General features: G+C 43.6%; 1 protein-coding gene across 2 annotated transcripts; it reads left to right on the top strand.

Annotated features, from left to right (window-relative positions):
- The first annotated feature begins 129 nt into the window (after positions 1-129).
- On the top strand, positions 130-17,436 carry LOC142409600 (cytokine receptor common subunit beta-like). 2 transcript variants are annotated; one of them, XM_075501343.1, is made up of 14 exons: positions 130-295; positions 1,214-1,309; positions 3,602-3,731; positions 5,746-5,930; positions 6,253-6,401; positions 7,232-7,403; positions 7,500-7,632; positions 7,735-7,895; positions 8,807-8,952; positions 9,056-9,230; positions 10,289-10,379; positions 10,669-10,738; positions 14,732-14,835; positions 15,118-17,436. In XM_075501343.1, the coding sequence occupies exons 2-14, from the start codon at positions 1,240-1,242 to the stop codon at positions 16,313-16,315; spliced, it is 2,784 nt and encodes a 927-aa protein (XP_075357458.1). In that variant the 5' UTR covers positions 130-295; positions 1,214-1,239; the 3' UTR covers positions 16,316-17,436. The 2 variants fall into 2 exon arrangements, with proteins under 2 accessions (XP_075357458.1, XP_075357448.1); XM_075501333.1 differs by having other exon boundaries at positions 7,500-7,895.
- Positions 17,437-17,925: the final 489 nt, after the last annotated feature.

The following is a 17,925-nucleotide window of genomic DNA, read 5'->3' as shown; positions in this document are numbered from 1 at the left end:
AAGTACAGACTTCCTATTTTACAGGCAATTACACAGACTTTCCTTGAAAGGGCGTGGTCTGCTTCTTTCAAAGTGGCATTTAAGGTGCATAGAAGATAGAGCAGTTACTTTGAAGGCTTACTTGCCAAGAAAATCCTGTGGTTGGCTTATACCTTCTGTCTCCGGTTCTAGGGAAGTGTGGTTTTGCTGGTTTCTGCATCAGAGGATTCTGATGCTGTGGGGGGAGGCTGGAGCTGGACAGGGAGAGTCAGCCATCAGGTTGAATCATCTGCCTCACAGACAGCTCTGGATCCAGGTAAGGGAACTGCTTCCTCTCTGGGGAACGCAAAATGGCAGAGAGTCTGCTCACATACAAGGGCTTGTGAATCATTAAGGGATTCCTTAGCTGTAATGATTATTCAAGGGCTCAGCCAGCTGTTTCTGGTGTAAGGAAGTGGCATTCAGGAATCTGAAAGTCAATAGGAATTTAAAAGGAGTTTTTTCCATGCTCCCATAAAGTAGAAAAGAGTCTCAGCTCTGTAACATACTTGAGTAGGTGAGTTTATTATACTTTTGAAAGAGCAAAGAGATACGGCGAAAAGGATTTGAATTCCAGTATTGAACAATGTGGTCCGTGGTCTTTCAACCACTCAATCTACTCTCAATCTCAACAATCACCAAAAAAAAAAAAAGAGAAATATTTTCTTTTGTATTATTTCTACAATTTGCAACTTGTTTGGGGAGCAGCTGGAAAAGTAGCATGTTGAAGAGAAATCTGAAAGTGAATGAATATGGAAATTCAACCCCCATAGCTCCCAGGAGCTATGTGGTTGGGGATCATATTTTTAAGGAAAGGTAAAAAATGTAACACCATTGTGGTTCATTAGGAAGGCTTTGAGCATGAAGAGCAGAAGGATGAATGAATTTGAAGGCTGAGTTATCTTTACAGATTAGGAGTGTTTCTTGAGAAAATCCTTGCACTTCCTTGGAAACGTGCATTTACTTCTTCATTCTTTGCTCATATTGCAAGCTAACACAATAAGAAGACATCGATTCTGTCCTACACTAAATACTTGGTAGAAGTTCTTTCTGAATGTCACTCCAACACAAAGCCTAAAGAAGTTCCCTAATTCAGTTTTACTTCTCTTTATATGAAATGAAAACAAGAAGCTCCACAATAAGCAGTGCAAGAGAGTAGCTAGTGGGCAATGAAAACAATTATCTTCTGAATTAGGACCAAACTTGTGCACAAAAGACAGCATGATCATGAAAGAGATTTTCATCCTTCTGCTGAATCTGTATTTGGTCTTCAGTGTCCAAGCCATTCGAGGTGAGTTTTAAATGTATAGTCTCTTTTATCCTTCCATTATTGCCTTTCCTTTTGTATCAGTCTCCTTCTTTCAGCTAATGCTCTTCCTCATTTTCTGCTTGCTTTTCTGCTTCCTTCTGCCACCATCTTCTATGCTGTAGGAGAACAGACGTCTTGATCAAAACCAGTGTGTAGCAGATGCATGTGCAGACAAATCAGTTGTAGGTTGGTGGTATGGACAGATGAAATACTGGACAAATGGATGAGATGAACAAGCTGATGGGTTAATGAGTGAATAGGAAGGAGGAATAGACCCTGATAGTGAAAACATAGGAAAATGAAGGGCTGCATGATTCAGATGGTACTGTACAGGAGTAGAGTCAAGTGGACAGACACAAGGCGGGTGTGTGTGGGGGGGCTACCAACAGCAACATCCAGATGACCTGATTTTCTTCTTGTGGAATTGCTGGCAGATAAAGAGACCATCTGCCCTATCCATTGCTTGCATTTCTGAGTTTAATGTCTTTCCTCTTCTGATGCAATGAGAGCTACTTTTCTTTCTCTTTCTCTTTCTTTCTTTCTTTCTTTCTTTCTTTCTTTCTTTCTTTCTTTCTTTCTTTCTTTCTTTCTTTCTTTCTTTCTTTCTTTCTTTCTTTCTTTCTTTCTTTCTCTCTCTCTCTTTCTCTCTCTCTCTTTCCTTTCCCTTCCTTCCTTCCTTTCTTCCTTCCTTCCTTCTCTTCTCTTCTCTTCTCTTCTCTTCTCTTCTCTTCTCTTCTCTTCTCTTCTCTTCTCTTCTCTTCTCTTCTCTTCTCTTCTCTTCTCTCTTCTCTTCTCTTCTCTTCTCTTCTCTTCTCTTCTCTTCTCTTCTCTTCTCTTCTCTTCTCTCTCCTCTCCTCTCCTCTCCTCTCCTCTCCTCTCCTCTCCTCTCCTCTCCTCTCCTCTCCTCTCCTCTCCTCTCCTCTCCTCTCCTCTCCTCTCCTCTCCTCTCCTCTCCTCTCCTCTCTTCCCTTCCCTTCCCTTCCCTTCCCTTCCCTTCCCTTCCCTTCCCTTCCCTTCCCTTCCCTTCCCTTCCCTTCCCTTCCCTTCCCTTCCCTTCCCTTCCCTTCCCTTCCCTTCCCTTCCCTTCCCTTCCCTTCCCTTCCCTTCCCTTCCCTTCCCTTCCCTTCCCTCTAATTTTATTTAGCAGAGCTGGGAATGGGAAGTATCTCCTTGGGTCACGCAGTGCACCATGTCTGCATCAAGACTAAGCCTGTACCCATCCTAAACATATCAGAATAAAAGTGTTGTCTTTTATTTTAAAGAAGGTGTGCCTTATGGACATCTACCTTTTCCAAGACAGATGCTAATGCCTGATGTCTGCAGTAGCTGGGAGAGTTATGCTGCCTGACCCAGTGTCAATCACAGGACATCTCCCTTTGAGATGTCTGAGGGAAAATGTATTACAGTGTAGGTCAGAGTGGTCTCTTGGCATTCCGAGCCTTAGTCTTACATTCAGACCATCCCTTTCTATGTAGGATGCTCCATTTTCTGATTATGCAAGGAATGCCATAGGACTGACTTTGCACTGATTTTCAGTAGAAGATCAAAGTAAGGTCCCTCTTATTCCTGCTAGCTAAGACACCATCATACTTTTCTGATGTTTTTTGCCTGTAAAAAGCCCCTCAACCAAGTTGATAGTAGTTCTCATCAAGAAAAATTGAGACAGCACACTCATGTTTGCATGCTCACATCTCTGTCATCTGAAGGTCATATCCCAATAGTGCAGCTCAGATATTACCTTCAGAGAAAATAAAGAAGGAGAAGAAAGCAACTTGCTTTGTAGTGAATGTACCAGGGGCAGCCTGTATTTTCCCACTTCACAGTTGTGAGGTTAAACATAGTTTCCCACTTCACATAGTTGTGAGGTCTGGCCATTTCTGGGTCATAAATCTAGTTCCAATAAATTAGTCTGGGCATTCTTCTGAGTCATAACAAGATTATTCCCAGAGCATCTCACTTTTAAATATACCTGTCTAGTGGCGTAACCTTTACTAGGAGGTTAATGGCAAAGAAGTCCCACACAAAGGTGGGAGGCACAAAGGGCTCACTTCATTGTTGTTACCTGTAGCTTGGTTTGGACACTTGCGTATTGTGGCGATGTGCAGAATGGCCACAACTCTGTACATATTTTCACCAAGAGTAATTTTCTGGTGCCATGAGGAGACTACTGTTATCAGTCTGCCATTATGCTGGCAGAATCACTGTGCCTCCTGCTATCTCTCACTACTTACATTTGTAATCACTGCATCTTCTTTGCCTGAATTCCTTTCTCAGAGAGTATCCCTATGAAGAGCTTGAGCTGCTACAATGACTACAACTCACAGGTGACCTGCACATGGATGGAGCATTCAGAGGCTCATGCCCTCGTTGGTATGATTCTTTACCAAAGGGATAATATTATAAAGTAAGTACCTAAAATGTACTGTGCTGGATAAAAGTCCAAAGGGAACTTGGCCACAACTTGGAATCCTGGGGACCAGCAGTCAGGTTTTCAGAAAGCATGACCACCTCTTTTTGTCATTGGGTTAAAGTAAAAGTTGTGCTTGCTTCTGAGGCCTCTTCTAGGAAGGGAGGAATGAATAGGGCGTGCTAGTGGAGTTATTTTTATACCTTTACAATTATTTTCCCATAATTTTGTTGTGGGATCATAGATATGAAATAAGATGGGGCATATAGGTTGCTATTAATGGGGTGGAGAAGATGGTGTCAGAACAAGTGTGAGCCTGAGTGTTGTTTATAAACCTAAAAGGGAGGAGACATTCCCCCTGTTATTTTGCCCATTTAGGAGGATCACTGAGAGTATGGTTTTGATCACTTCTGAGAAACATGTATAGACTGTGTGTTTGTGAGATAGAGAAGACTGGTAAGTTCATCTGTGCTATCACTTTTCCTCCCAGAGATACTGGTCTGTTTATGACAGTATCTCTCTGTTACATCTGTTTTCTTATGAAAAGGGAACTGAATCACTAGACTGGATCAATTGTGAGGATAAGAAAGGACAGACAGGGAGGAACAGTCAAGGGAGAGAGGAAGACAAAGATGGAAAGCTGAGAAGAAAATGAATTAGCATCGGGGATACAGGAAGGAAAGGAAAGAGAAAGAACTCTTGATGTTATTGTAAAGAAGAGAGAATTAATAGACCTAAAAGCAGCTGAAATCAGTGGAAGGTCTTTGGAACAGGACCTTAAAGCTAATGCTTCTGGGAAAAGATGATATAAAATTACTTAGACCTTTGGAGGATTCTCCGGAACATTGTTACGTGATGGTGTGTGTGGATCACAGGAAACATGATTGAAGTGAGCTATTCAGACAAGCAGGTATTAAGTGTGAACAGTCACACAGCTGAAATAAAAATGGCCAATGATTAAACAAGGTCAGCTCACAGATGAAGAATAGTTGACTAAATCCCAAACTGTAAGGTAATGCTAGTGAGTAGATAGAAATATCTTCAGGACTTCACAACCCTTGGGCTGACTCTTTTGTTTAAGAGTACGCACATGTATGGTCAGTCCCACCCATAATTCAGGAATATCCCTGGTTTCCTTTGAAAGCTAATACCCAGCTTTCAAAAATAGCAATAGTGCTGAATAATGCTTGCTGACATATAGCTGGCTAGGAGACTCCATTCTATCCTGGAAGATAGTATTTGGCCTTAGATATTCACAACTTATTATTTCTCATCTGAACTGGAACAATGTTATATACTGGGCATGAAGCCATAAGCACAAACAAAATTCCAGAGGGTACAAAAAGAAGAAACACATCTCTCCAGCAGCTCAGGCTGCTACTGCAAGCACACAAAGCTTATCTTCTCCTGTCCAGTTTAAAATATGTTTCTAATTTTCATGATGCTCCTTGGCCTGGAGAAAGGCTATCTAAAAGGATGATTAACATTCTGGATGAAATCTTTAATGAATACGTAAGGTCCCTTGACAGAACAGAACTACTAAGAATACAGAAGTACATTTTGGTTGGAGATTTTTTTTTAAAGTGTCTTTCTGGGACTGCAAAATGAGTGTCTTCAAGAAACTAAGGAGCATCAGAGACTTTACTGCCTTTCACTCTGAGTAAAAGGTGCATTTCCGTGACATTATTTTTCATCATACTATTTCTCACATAAAAAATATGAGATTATGTAGAGTTAGGCTAAAAACTAACAAAAATAGAGTGGTACCAAAATATAACATTCTGCTGCACAACTTTGAAATGGGAAGGCATTTGGCAAAAATCCTGATGTTAAAAATGTTTGTCATATTAACTTATGCAAAACAGGACTAATAGGTACAGTGAGAAGAGGATATAAGTGTCCGAGTAAATTATAACGTCAGAATGGGATGGAATTGGCTTCAGGCATTTAATTTTGCATTAACTATAGGTCTCCAAATCAGATCTTTATAGATCACCTTCTCTACACACAGGGAGAACAAGGAGATGCTTTGCAAACACCAGACAGAAAATTACTTACATGAGGCTCCAGACTCCTACGTACGCTGGGTTTGTCGCAACACTACACAGATTTTTGGAATAGGGGTAGATAATATTTACAGCTTCAAACCTAACAAGATGCTTCAAGCAGAACTAAATGTTGATCTTTTCCAAAATGGTAAGGATTAAATACCAAATACTCATTTTCCAATGAATATTAGGAATCTTTGAGAATGTATTTGCCGTTTGGTCAGGAAGTGAATTCCACTTCCATTGTAAAAACTGCCAAAGAGTTCCACATTGAGAGGATGGGGCAGGGAGGGGAGAGGGCAAATTTCTGGGAGCAGCTGGACTTGGAAGGGGGACTCAAGCAGGAGCTACGTGGTGTGGCAGGGATAAGATACTCTGGAAATGAGGAAGCTTACTTAGGCTGTTTTCTTCCCCTCTTCATGTCCCTGTCCTCCCTGTCTCCTCTCCTGGGTTGTACCTTCACCTTCCAGTTCAGACCCTCCCACCTCACAACCTCTCAGTCAGCTTGGTGAGATCAGGAGACTTCTTGCTGACGTGGACAGCAGCTGATGGAAGCCAAGGGCTGGGCAATGCACTGGACTATGAAGTCACTTACAAGCGGGAGTGGGAGTCCTGGGAGGTAAGAGCGGAGGAGTCGGGCTGCCCCGGTTTGGGCTGCACCCTTTTCGGCGGTTGAGAGCCTGTGGTAAATGTTGTGCAACTGAATGGCCTTTCTGTTCTCAGGCACTATGAGGAGATGCAACAAATGTTGTTTCAGGTCAGGCAAAAGGGGCTCTCTTTCTGTTTGCAAGTGACTTGCCCAGTGAAATAGCGTTTGTCCTGAATTGAATGCAAGGATCTATTCTTCACTGAAAAAAAGCACCGCACTTGCGTTTTGAGTTGGAATTGATTTTGCCCTGAAAGCCTCCCAAATGGAATTAAGGCACGTTCCAACAGAAACCTGTGGGTTCATGTGGGAAAACGGCAAAATACATTTGAAGCTGCTTCCCCTTCTGGAAAGAAACTATTTTTTTTTTTTTTTTTAAGTTTTTAAGAGCCCATATCCTTTGCCCTATTGTTTCCCTAGATCTGTATGTGTTTCTGTTCTGTACCTGTCAGCCTGATCTTTAGTTTTTAAGAGAAGTATCTTGGCCACATTTCCACAAAATTCTGCACTGAGCACTGTTGTGAACTCGTGCAGCTGGCACTGAAGACAACTGGGGCTCTGCAAGCTGCAGGAGCTGGCCCACCTGCTGGGGTAGATTGTGCCTGACAGCGCCTGTGCCTCACCCTTCCTGTGCCATGCATGTGCATGGACCATCACGTGCGTGGGACTGCTGGGAGATGCAGCCTGGCAGTCAGCTTCTCCCTGTCTCACTCTTTTCCCTGTCTTCCCCCCACCCCTCTTCTCCATTCCCCAACTCCCCAATTTCCTCCCTCCTCGCTCTCCCTCCTTTCCCCCAACAACAGAAAGCTGCCTCTCTCTTGCTCTCCAACACCACACATTGCCCGCTCAGCCACAAGGACCTTGTTCCAGGGAGCAGCTACGTTGCCCGTGTGCGAGCCAGACCGGGGCGGGACAGCGGCTTCTCTGGGCAGTACAGCGAGTGGAGCACGGAGGTGTTGTGGGAGACCCCTGAAGGTAGCGTGGGACAGAGCGGGGCCGTGCAGGGGTGGGCGTGCTGGCTGAGAAGCCAGACCTTTCCTGTCACTCAGCTTGCTCTCATCTTCTCTGAAGGTGGCCTTCAGCCCAGGAACCTTCGCTGCCTCTTCAATGGTGCAGATCGTCTGATGTGCAGCTGGGAAGTGAAGAAAGCGATCATCACCTCTGTCCTCTTTGGCTTGTTCTTCAGGGCCACTCCGATATCAGTGTACGTGCTCTGCCCATGGCAGCGTGCCTCTGCCTCTTCCATGGAGTTTCTGCTCTGTCCCATTCCCCCTCATCTCAGCTCAACCTCTTTTTCTCCCCTCAGAGAAGAGGAGTGCTCTCCTGTGCACGAGAAGGCTTTGCCCCATGTCCCATATGTGGTCCAGAGCTGTGAGATCCCTGTTAGCAACTCCAGCAGTCAGAGCCAGTACCATGTGTCTGTGCGGGCCAAGATGGAGGAGAAACTGATTGAAGCCTACAAGAACAGTGAGTTGCTGTGTTGCTTCTTGCTTCTCCTGGTTGTTTCTTGGAGAGATGCCTGTCTGGGCCTGCCTCAGCACTTGGGGCTGAGGACAGCGGCGGTGAGGGAAAGTGTGTGGGAAGAGGAAGAGACCGGGGACTGATGAAGGAAGGAACTGGATGCTGTGTCAGGTCAGAGGTCTGGGAGAGGTGGCTTGTAGGGGTGAGGTTCCTCAGTGGCACTTGTTACTCTGAGGAAGGTGGCAGCGATGGGAACTGCTGTGCAGGAATTTGGATTGTGACCCCGAGCTTCTCGGTGAGCGATTGTCACCCTGCTGGCTTCTCTGTGATTGAGCTTCATGGGTGTCCCAGGTGACAGGGAGCTGTGGTGAGAGGTGTTTGTGGGGACTGTGTCACTATGGGATTTCTCAAGAGGCCAGTGGAGCTCTTGTGGGTTTGTGCAGTGGCCCCTGGAGCACTGGATGAGGTAGGACTCCTCTGCTGAGTGAGCTGCACCAGGTGGATCATCTCTGCCTGCATGGACCTGGAGGTACTGGTGCTACTTTTCACAGACTAAAGCTGGGAGAGCTCCTGCAGTGGGTGACAATATCAGGTAGTAGCCCCAAGAGAGCTGAAAATCTCTGGAAATGTGGTGGACCACTACAGCTGTTTCAAACATTGCTTTACTGCTTTTGTGTACACAGGGAGTGCTGTCAATATTAATGGATATGGATTTTCTGTTATTTAATGTGTCTACTGGTTTATGGTCTTTGACTAGCAAATGAAGAAGTGGAGAATTAAGAAGTGTTAAAAAGCTGAGACTTCTTACAGTGCATAAAACAACATTGTTTTCAGTCTCTGGAAACTATTCACAGCGGAGGAAGGGAGCGCTGGACCAGTATGTTGATAAGTACTCTGAGACATTCCGTGTGTTCCAGTTAAGGTGCTGCCGCCTGCAAATGTGTCGGTAACAGCGACAGGGAACCAAGAGTATGAACTGAGGTGGACAAAACACACTTTGCAATATGGCTTCATAAAACAAAGATACCAAGTAGAGTACTGGAAAAACAACCAATACGAAAAGGTAAGTCTTAGAAAGTGCAGGAGCCCTGGGTTTCTCTTTGCTGGGCAAATGGGAAAGCCAGTTCCTCTCACCTCTGTCATTTGTGCTTCTTCCTTCTCCCCAGACTCGCCAGAATTTAAATATCAGCAATGATGAACCTCCCTTCATCTTCACCCTGCAGATGCTGGCAGCATCTACAGAATATAGGGGGAAAATGCGTGCAAGGGTGAATACGCCTTTGGATTATGAGGGGCCTTGGAGTGAATGGAGTGAGGAGTTCACCTGGAAGACTGAGAATGGTACTTTTCATGCGGATTACTTCTGTAGGGTTTTGCGGACTGTTAATGTACTGAAATGCCTCTATAGAAAAATACATTCTGTCAGCTGGGGTTGAAGTTTGGTCCAGCCATGAGCTAGCTGGGGTCGCTTAAGAAGGCAGCTGTCCTGTCTGCATCCTAGCAGTACAGCAGCAACGCTAATGAAGGAGGTGAAATGCATGACCTTTTAAGCTTCTTTCCTACTTCCCTTCACAAGGTGAGTACGACCAACCGCAAAGGTTTCCAAACGGCGAATCAAGCAAAGATCCTGCCCAAAAGATCATCCTTGTTTCCTGATTCCAGTAGTCCATTCTGCTATCAGTGAGTGAAGAGCCCGAGACTGCAAGAAGACAGAATATAAGCCATCAACCTTTTATATTTGCAGAGTGACTATAGGGTTGCGTAAAACACACAGTAGAGTCTACTGGAGATAAAAACTTTGACATGTTTTTGCTGGTTTTGGACTTAGAGGCAGAATGTCTGCTATCATATGGTCTTGTGCCCAAAGTAATATGATCTTGTGTGATTTGGCTGGAGGAAGCTTGTAGTGGTAAGACAGTGGCTTAGGCAAATTCTTCCTGAGTGTACGCAGGAAGAAACTGGTATGTTGTTGATGATCAGTTATGGCCATTAGCAGAGGAAGCTCTTTCTTAGAAAATCTCTGAGACCCCATCTCTCAGGACGTACAGAGTAAGCAGACCTAAGATGCCTGAAGACATGCCTATTCTTCACAGTGGAGTAAGGTATCTAATCATCTTTTTATTAGCATAAATTGTTTACTCCGATGTCAGTAAAAAATATGAAAAAGAATCAGTAGAGAAAACGATGAACTGCTTTGGTCAGTAAACTGTTCAGGCCATGTTTGGTCTCTCCCACTTTGGAGGGTATCCCAACAGTTTGAAGGCCTCCTGATCCTATCCCTTGACACGCCACCTACACTTCCCTGATGTGCTTGCATGAAGAGTGACCAGAGTGAAAAACCTGTTATGGGAAGCAGCCATTCTGCAGGTGGATACCTATTTCTCTCTTCTCTGTTTCAGCTCTGCCACCCGTGCTTCTCCCAGTGATGCTGCCAGCTCTCATCATCATTGTGCTAATAGTTGCTTATTGCAGCTATAAGTATTTCCTCAGGTAGGTTTGTGTTGTGACTAGGAGATTTAGCAGTGTGTTGGCCATGTGGGTGGCCTAAAGGCTGAGGCACTTCTTGTCCCCCCTGAGAGAGAGGTCTATGTGGAGATGAGCCTTGGTGTGCAACGGGCAGCCATGTGCGTGTCTGTGCAAGGGTGAGAGTTGGGTGGTGGCGTGCTGGGGCCTTGGTGGTGCCTCGCAGAGCAGAGCTGCGCAATGTACGGGGTGTAGTCTTTTCTGGTTGTAGCCACATTGAGAAGCAGATCTTGAAAACTCTGTGTTGTTGTTGCAGGAAGAAACAAATGTGGGAGGAAAAGATTCCGAACCCCAGCAAGAGTCTCCTGATCCAGAGCTACCTGGGGGTAAGAGGGAACTGTACCTTGAAGGGTTCATTATTTCTCTCTCTTTTTCAGGACTTCCAATAATCTGAAGAGCTCTTCTTGTCTCCTAATCCACAATGAACAGATATCTTTATTAGTCTATGCCTTATTTTTAGGAGAAGTTCTGATCATATTCAACATAACTGTGATCTTATATTTATACTTGTAGACTTCTTTGTGTGTGCTCGTCAGCATCACTGTGTTTTAAAATCAAACTAGAAAATTTTCAGTACTTTAAAAGTTTAACTGACTGAAATAATCTAGTTTCATTAGCAGATGTCATCAGCTGGTACTTTCATTCATCTCCAAATAGTAATCAACACTAATTCAGAGCTTTTTAGAATGGGGTGGTAGCCCCATAAAAGAAACTCTTATTTTAAGGAGCTGGATTTTCTGGAATAAGTGTTACCACATGCCTGTCTGCTACCAGGACAAGCATTCTTTATTGGAAATCGAGGAACACACTTAGACAGCATTTGGTCAAAGCTGTGTAAGTGGAACCTCCCTCCCTTCTTCCTTCCTTCCCAAAAAACCCAACATCTGGAAAGTGTGGTATAGGCGTTTTGGTGGTAAAAAGTCTTCCAGTCTTGCAAGAATAGCTAATCAATAATGTGCCCACCCCAACATACACATACACTCTCACACACAGAAACATTTTTGTATAACAGTTGATTCTATTCTGTGTTCATAACAGATGGGTTACAGTAAGTATACATATATGGCAATCCAATGAGTATAATTTACAACGTGGCCTTTGTGTGAGGTGAATGAGCACTTACAGTATCTACATTTGTGTGTGAGTGAAGGAGTTAATAATGTTTGTTAACCATCACACATTTGTTATGTTGCTGTAAAATGGACTTTCATTGTAATGACCTGGTTTAATACATCATTTTCAAATAGATGGCAAAGACTAGGCATGGATTCTCTTGTGCCAGAAGACAAACTGGTTATGCTTATACTAAAGTCTCAAGTTAGTTTCTTTTGCCTGACCTCTACAGTAAAAGGAAACTTTTTCCTGCTCTAAGATGCACCTTAATAGCTTTGTTTCCTATCCCTTACCAGTTTCTCCATCCACAAGCACTCACTGCCTTAGTTTCATGGTTTTGAAATATTCCATCCCTGCACCGAATTACCTTATCCTAAGTTTTGTAAACACCCCAGTAATTCTATTTCTCTGGTCAGCTGCTACAGAAGGACAGTCATTATACCCCTATAGGTGAAATATTGCCCAGAGTGTCCCCATATGGTGCTGGTAAAGAGTAGACACTGCACAAAGCAGTAGCTTTGGTGTTTATTGTGGTAGAAACCTGCAGCATCTCTATGAGCTCTTTAAGGGAGCAGCTCCTGTCCCCTATGCTATGTAAAGTTAGAATAGAATAGAATAGAATAGAATAGAATAGAATAGAATAGAATAGAATAGAACAGAACAGAACAGAACAGAATAGTTCAGTTGGAAGGGACCTACAATGATCGTCTAGTCCAACTGCCTGACCACTTCAGGGCTGGACAAATGTTAAAGCATATTATTAAGGGCATTGTCCAAATGCCTCTTAAATACTGACAGGGATGGGGCATCAACCACCTCTCTAGGAAGCCTGTTCCAGTGTTCGACCACCCTCTCAGTAAAGAAATGCTTCCTAATGTCCAGTCTAAACCTCCTCTGGCACAGCTTTGAACCATTCCCAATGTGCCCTGTCACTGGATACCCAGGAGAAGAGATCAGCACCTCCTTCTCCACTTCCCCTCCTCAGAAAGCTGTAGAGAGCAATGAGGTTGCCCCTCAGACTCTTTTTCTCCAAACTAGATAAACCCAAAGTCCTTAGCTGCTCCTTATAGGACATTCTTTCCAGCCCTTTCACCAGCTTTGTTGCCCTCTGGATGCATTCGAGTACCTTAAAATCCTTCTTAAATTGTGGGGCCCAGAACTGCACACAGTACTCAAGGTGAGGCTACACCATTGCTAAATACAGCAGGATAATCACCTCTTTTGACCAGCTGGTTATGCTGTGTTTGATGCACCCCGGGATGCTGTTGGCCCTCTTGGCTGACAGGGCACACTGCTGACTCATATTGAGCGTGATGTCAGCCAGCACCCCCAGATACCTTTCTGCAGGGCTGCTCTCCAGCCACTCCTCTCCCAAATTATACTTGTGCCCAGTGTTACTGTGTCTCAGGTGCAGAATCCGGCATTTGGACTTGCTAAATTTCATTCCATTGATGATTGCCCAGTGCTCCAATCTATCTAGATCCCTCTGCAAGGCCTTTTGTCCCTCAAGAGAGTCAACAGCAGCTCCCAGTTTGGTATCATCTGCAAACTTGCTAATGGTGTCTTCAACTCCTGCATCCAGATCATTGACAGAAATATTGAACTGGCTCTAGAATTGAGCCCTGAGGTACACCACTGGTGGCTGGTCACCAGCCAGATGTAGCCCCATTCCCTACAACTACAACTTTGAGCTCTGCCCTTCAGCCAGTTCTTCACACAGCACACTGTGTACCTGCTCATCTCACAGTTGGACAACTTGTCCAGAAGGATGCTGTGAGGGACAGTATCAAAAGCCTTACTAAAACAAAAAACCTCTACATCTACTGCCTTTACTTCATCCACTAGGCGAGTGACCTTATCATAGAAGGATATCAAATTAGTTAAACAGGACTTTCCCTTTGTGAACCCATGTTGACTGTGTTTGATCATTGCTTTGTTCTTTAAATGCCTTTCAATAGCACCCAGTATGATCCTCTCCATAATTTTTCCAGGAACTGAGGTTAGACTAACAGGTCTGTAGTTTCCTGTGTCTTCTCTCATGCCCTTCTCATAAATTGGAATAACATTGGCTAGCCAGCAGGGACCTCCCCAGACTCCCAAGACCTTTGGTAGATGATCAAGATAGGTCCTGCCATAACATCCACTAGCTCCTTCAGTACTCTGGGATGAATCCCATCAGGCCCCGTGGACTTACGAACATTCAGCTGATACAGCTGGTCCCTTACAATTTCAATGTCCACAAATGGAAAGTCACTGTTCCCGCACTCATGGTCCTCTGACTCAGAGAACTGGGCAGCCCAAGGTCTATCAGTATTATTAAAGACTAAAGCAAAAAACGCATTGAATGCCTCTGCTTTTTCTTCATCTCTATTAGTTAGGTGACCATCATCAACAAGTATTGGTCTAATGTTTTCTTTATATGTCCTCTTGCTATTAACATACTTAAAAAAGCCCTTCTTTTTGCCTGATACAACGCTGGCCAGCTTCAACTCTAATTGAGCTTTGGCCTTTCATGGTGTCTCCCTGCATATATGAACCACAGCTCTGTAATCTTCCTGTGAATCCTGACCTTGCTTCTAGAGATCATACAATTTCTTTTTCTTCCTGAGCTCCAAGAGGAGTTCCCTGTTCAGCCAAGCTGGTCATCTGCCCTGCTTGCCTGACATGCAATACACTGGAATTGCCTGCTCCTGTGCTTTTAAAAGGTGGTTCTTAAAAACTGACTAGCACTCGTGGACTCCCAAGCCCTCAAAAGCAGATTTTCAGGGGACACTGCTAAGTAGCTCCCTGAATAGCTTAAAGTTTGCGCTCTTGAAATCCAAGGTAGCAACTCTGCTGTCCTTTTTTCTCATTACTCTGAAAATTTTAAACTCAACCATTTCATCATCACTATGGCCAAGACAGCCACCTACCATCACATCTCCCATGAGCCCTTCTCTATTCACAAATAAGCCTAGGTGGGCATCTTTCCCAGCTGGCTCACTGAGTACTTGTAGTTAGCCCAGTGGTAAGGCAATACGGGTTTGAAGTAACCATCTTCTGGAGAACAGAACACACCTTCTAGCCATATTAGAAAAGTTGTATCCCTATTGCCAGATGCTGTAGGCTCTCCTATTTGTTTTCTTTGTCCATGAGGAATGTATGGTTCTTGATTCTACTGCCAGTGAGACACTGCTCTTTTGTCATGTCTGCTTTTTCATTTTCAGAAAGTACATTTAGGAAATTGGCCAACAAGCAGCCAGCTGGACTTCAACAAATACAACCTTTCAGAGAAGATGGAGCAGGCTAGCTTCCTTCAAGTTGTGGACAGGTGAGAGAACAGCACATTATAGTGACACTGTGGATGATAGTCTCAAAGAGCTCCCTAAGTCATGGCAGGATACAATAAAATGTTCTGTCACAAAAAAGCCTATACAAGTTGATTTTGAGGCAGGGATAGAATTTTTTGCTATCTGGGTTAGCCTGCTTCTCCAAGAAAGATTTTTTCTAATCGTATGTGTAGCTATGTATGTTTTCAACTAAGCTTGTTTTATATTTAATGTTTACCACAATAATACCTCTCATGAGCAACTTTTAACTTTCCCACATTCAGGCAGATGAAGACTTTGGCAGAGTCCCCTGAAGGGCAGGCTAAAAAGACAGATGTTTCCCCTGTTGCACTGGAACCACAGAACTCATACCATGCTTTAAATGAATCAGAGCACGCCCCAGTTGTCTGCTCAAGTCAGATTGCTGGTCATTCCTTTCCTGTTTCAAGGAGAAACAGTGCTGATGCAAGTATTCCTTCCCGGACAGCAATCACTTGCTTTGCTTTCAATGGTCCATACTTGTACAGCCCAGTCATGTCCTCCCAGCCTGATATGCATCAGACCCTGGAAGGGGACCCTGTGGGACTCCGTGAGAAATCAGTTTCCCTTCAGTATGTGACCCTCCCAAAGGAAGACTGGCCCCAGGCTCCACAGAGGCAAGAACAGCCAGGACCAGGTCCTCCACAGCCCTTCCTGCTCCCAGATCAGAAGGAAATGATGCAGCACCTCAACGATGAGAAAGAAGTCTCAGCGATCCCACCAGCCTGTGGGAAAGGCACAAACGTGAGAACAGAAGAGCAGAAATCTCCAAATGCTCCTAGCTGTATCACGTCTCCGAAGCAGTGCCCCTTGGAGTACATCACCACAGAGAGCCTGTCACTGCCATCAGCCAGCGACTCCACCCATCCACCACGTGTCACTGCTGGGGAGTTACCTTGTGACACACAGGAGCCCCAGCCTGCCAGTGACCACTCTTGCCATGAGTTTTCTCCTGGGAAAACTGGTGTTATGGTCCCAGTTTCAGGTCAAGCACCAACTTCTTCTCCTGAATTTCACCTGGATACATTTGGAGACTATCTTACTGTCCCTTTAGGTCTCCATGGGCATTCAGAACCCACAAAGATTTCTTTGCCTGTCTTACAGAAGGGAAACGATCTTCCTAGAAAGCAGCCTTTGTCAGAGGGTAACTTGGTGGTGTTAAACCCTGACAGCACTGAGCCAGTTTTCCTTTGCCAGGTTGGTGACTATTGCTTCCACAGCCTAAAATCCAGTGTGAAGATGGATATTAGTCAGGAAGACCACCAAGTCAAGAAACCCTCTGAAGGCAAGACTACACCTGGGAAGCCTGTATCTGATGATGAATCCATCACTGGCAAGGAAAAGGATGTATCAAACATGCAGGCTATTCAACTTTTCAAAAACCTGAAATCAGATGATTACTTTTCCTGGCAGCAATCTTTGAGGATCACAGAAATCTGTTAAATGGGCAAATATTAATGAATACCAAAGCTGCAGGTAACTGAAAGAGGTTGCAACTATCTGATGAAAATGAACCCTCAAACCTAGGAACAAATAAAAGCCAGTTCCCTTTTCAAGTTTCCAGTCCAACATGTTGAAAGACTTGAAGTAGCTCAATATCCTTCTCAATTGCCTTCACAGATCTGGCATGAAAGACAATCCAAATATTGCCCTTTGGTGTTTTTCAAACTTTTTGGCTTATCCACAATGAACAGTTTAGCCTCCTCATGATCCTGTGACAAATCACAGTCATCTTGCAATAATACCAGATTGCTTGAGGCAAAACTCATGGCAGGAAATGCAGACTTAACAGCATGAAATGCTATCAGAAGAAGACAGGCTTGGAAACCTTGGAAAGAAAACTTATATTCTTAAGAGCAATTTTGTTGAACTTTTGTGTGTGTGTAAAATAGATCTAAGAGTCACCAACAAGCTTTCATATCTCTACCTTTCCTCTACTGGCATGAAATAGGTATTGTCTAAAGTGAAAAAATCCCAGACAGTAGTAGAAGGCTAGATAAAAAATAAGAAAAAAATTGTTGAAGTCCAGGAAACCTTTCTTAATGTTAAGGTGCAGCGTATCACAGCATATTCTAAGGGTAAGGAGGAAACATTACTGGGATACATAAAGTAGGCTGTAGAGGACCATGGGGAAGAAGATATATTACTGAAAGAAAACCCAAGGACTCGTAAGGTGTAGTGAGAGGAAGGGAGCGGGGCAGGTAACAGCAAATTACAGACAAATGTTGTGAAGGTGCACAAGACTGTATCTGCTGTGGTTTTTCTATTTCTAAGTGTTAAAGTACTATATGATTTTCTTTTAAGTTCATTGGCTGTGTATGCATGATATAATTAATCTTAACTATGTAATTTATACTTAGGGGTTTTTTTTCTGAGTAATGAGCTGTGTTGAGAAAAAAGAGCCATTTTTTTTCCCAGCTCTGCTGTAAAGAAAGTGGTGCAAGGTAAGAGCATTTTTTCAGAGGTGCCACTGTGATCAGTAAAAGGCTTTGGTTTCAGACCTGAAGGTGGGCTTGCATTCCAAAAAAACGTTTCTTTTTTCAAATATAAAATTTATACTAATAAAAAATATTCTTTCTTCCTATCAATCTTTCCTTTTGTATGTTAAGAGCATTGTGGTTACAATGACATTACTATTAGCTCATCTGATCAGGCCTTAAAAAATTCTGTAGGTTCAGCTATGTCACCTGTGAGGTAGGCTGTTTTCTCTTGACTTTGCTATATTATTTGACAGAGATAATGAGAAGGAGTTTTGTGTTTGTGTCAGCTGATTCCTCCTGCTGGGTTAATGGGACAGTGCTGATTCAGAAATTGCAGTGAAATGCATTGTTTTTTCAGAATTTAAATCCTTATAAATACCATTTTAAATATGAAAGGTGTGCAAATTCAGTTTGGTGTTCTTGACAGCAAGAGGCAGGCAGTTGCAGCCTCTGATAGAGAATATTGATGAACACTAAGGGATTTTCAATTTAGTCCTTTCCTAATCAATGGATTTTTTGTTAGTCTCTTCTTTGGCCTTTTATGAGTAGCACAAACAATTTCTTCCAGGCCAT

This window comes from Mycteria americana, chromosome 1 (assembly GCF_035582795.1).
Source record: "Mycteria americana isolate JAX WOST 10 ecotype Jacksonville Zoo and Gardens chromosome 1, USCA_MyAme_1.0, whole genome shotgun sequence".
NCBI classification, from domain to species: domain Eukaryota; kingdom Metazoa; phylum Chordata; class Aves; order Ciconiiformes; family Ciconiidae; genus Mycteria; species Mycteria americana.
This window is presented reverse-complemented; position numbering and strand designations above follow the sequence as displayed.

Coding starts and splice junctions, on each gene's coding strand:
- LOC142409600 (XM_075501333.1), top strand. CDS start 1,240: ATGATCATGAAAGAGATTTTCATCCTTCTGCTGAATCTGTATTTGGTC. Junction 5,931..6,252: donor TGTTGATCTTTTCCAAAATG/GTAAGGATTAAA, acceptor TTCACCTTCCAG/TTCAGACCCTCCCACCTCAC. Junction 8,953..9,055: donor AAAACAACCAATACGAAAAG/GTAAGTCTTAGA, acceptor CCTTCTCCCCAG/ACTCGCCAGAATTTAAATAT.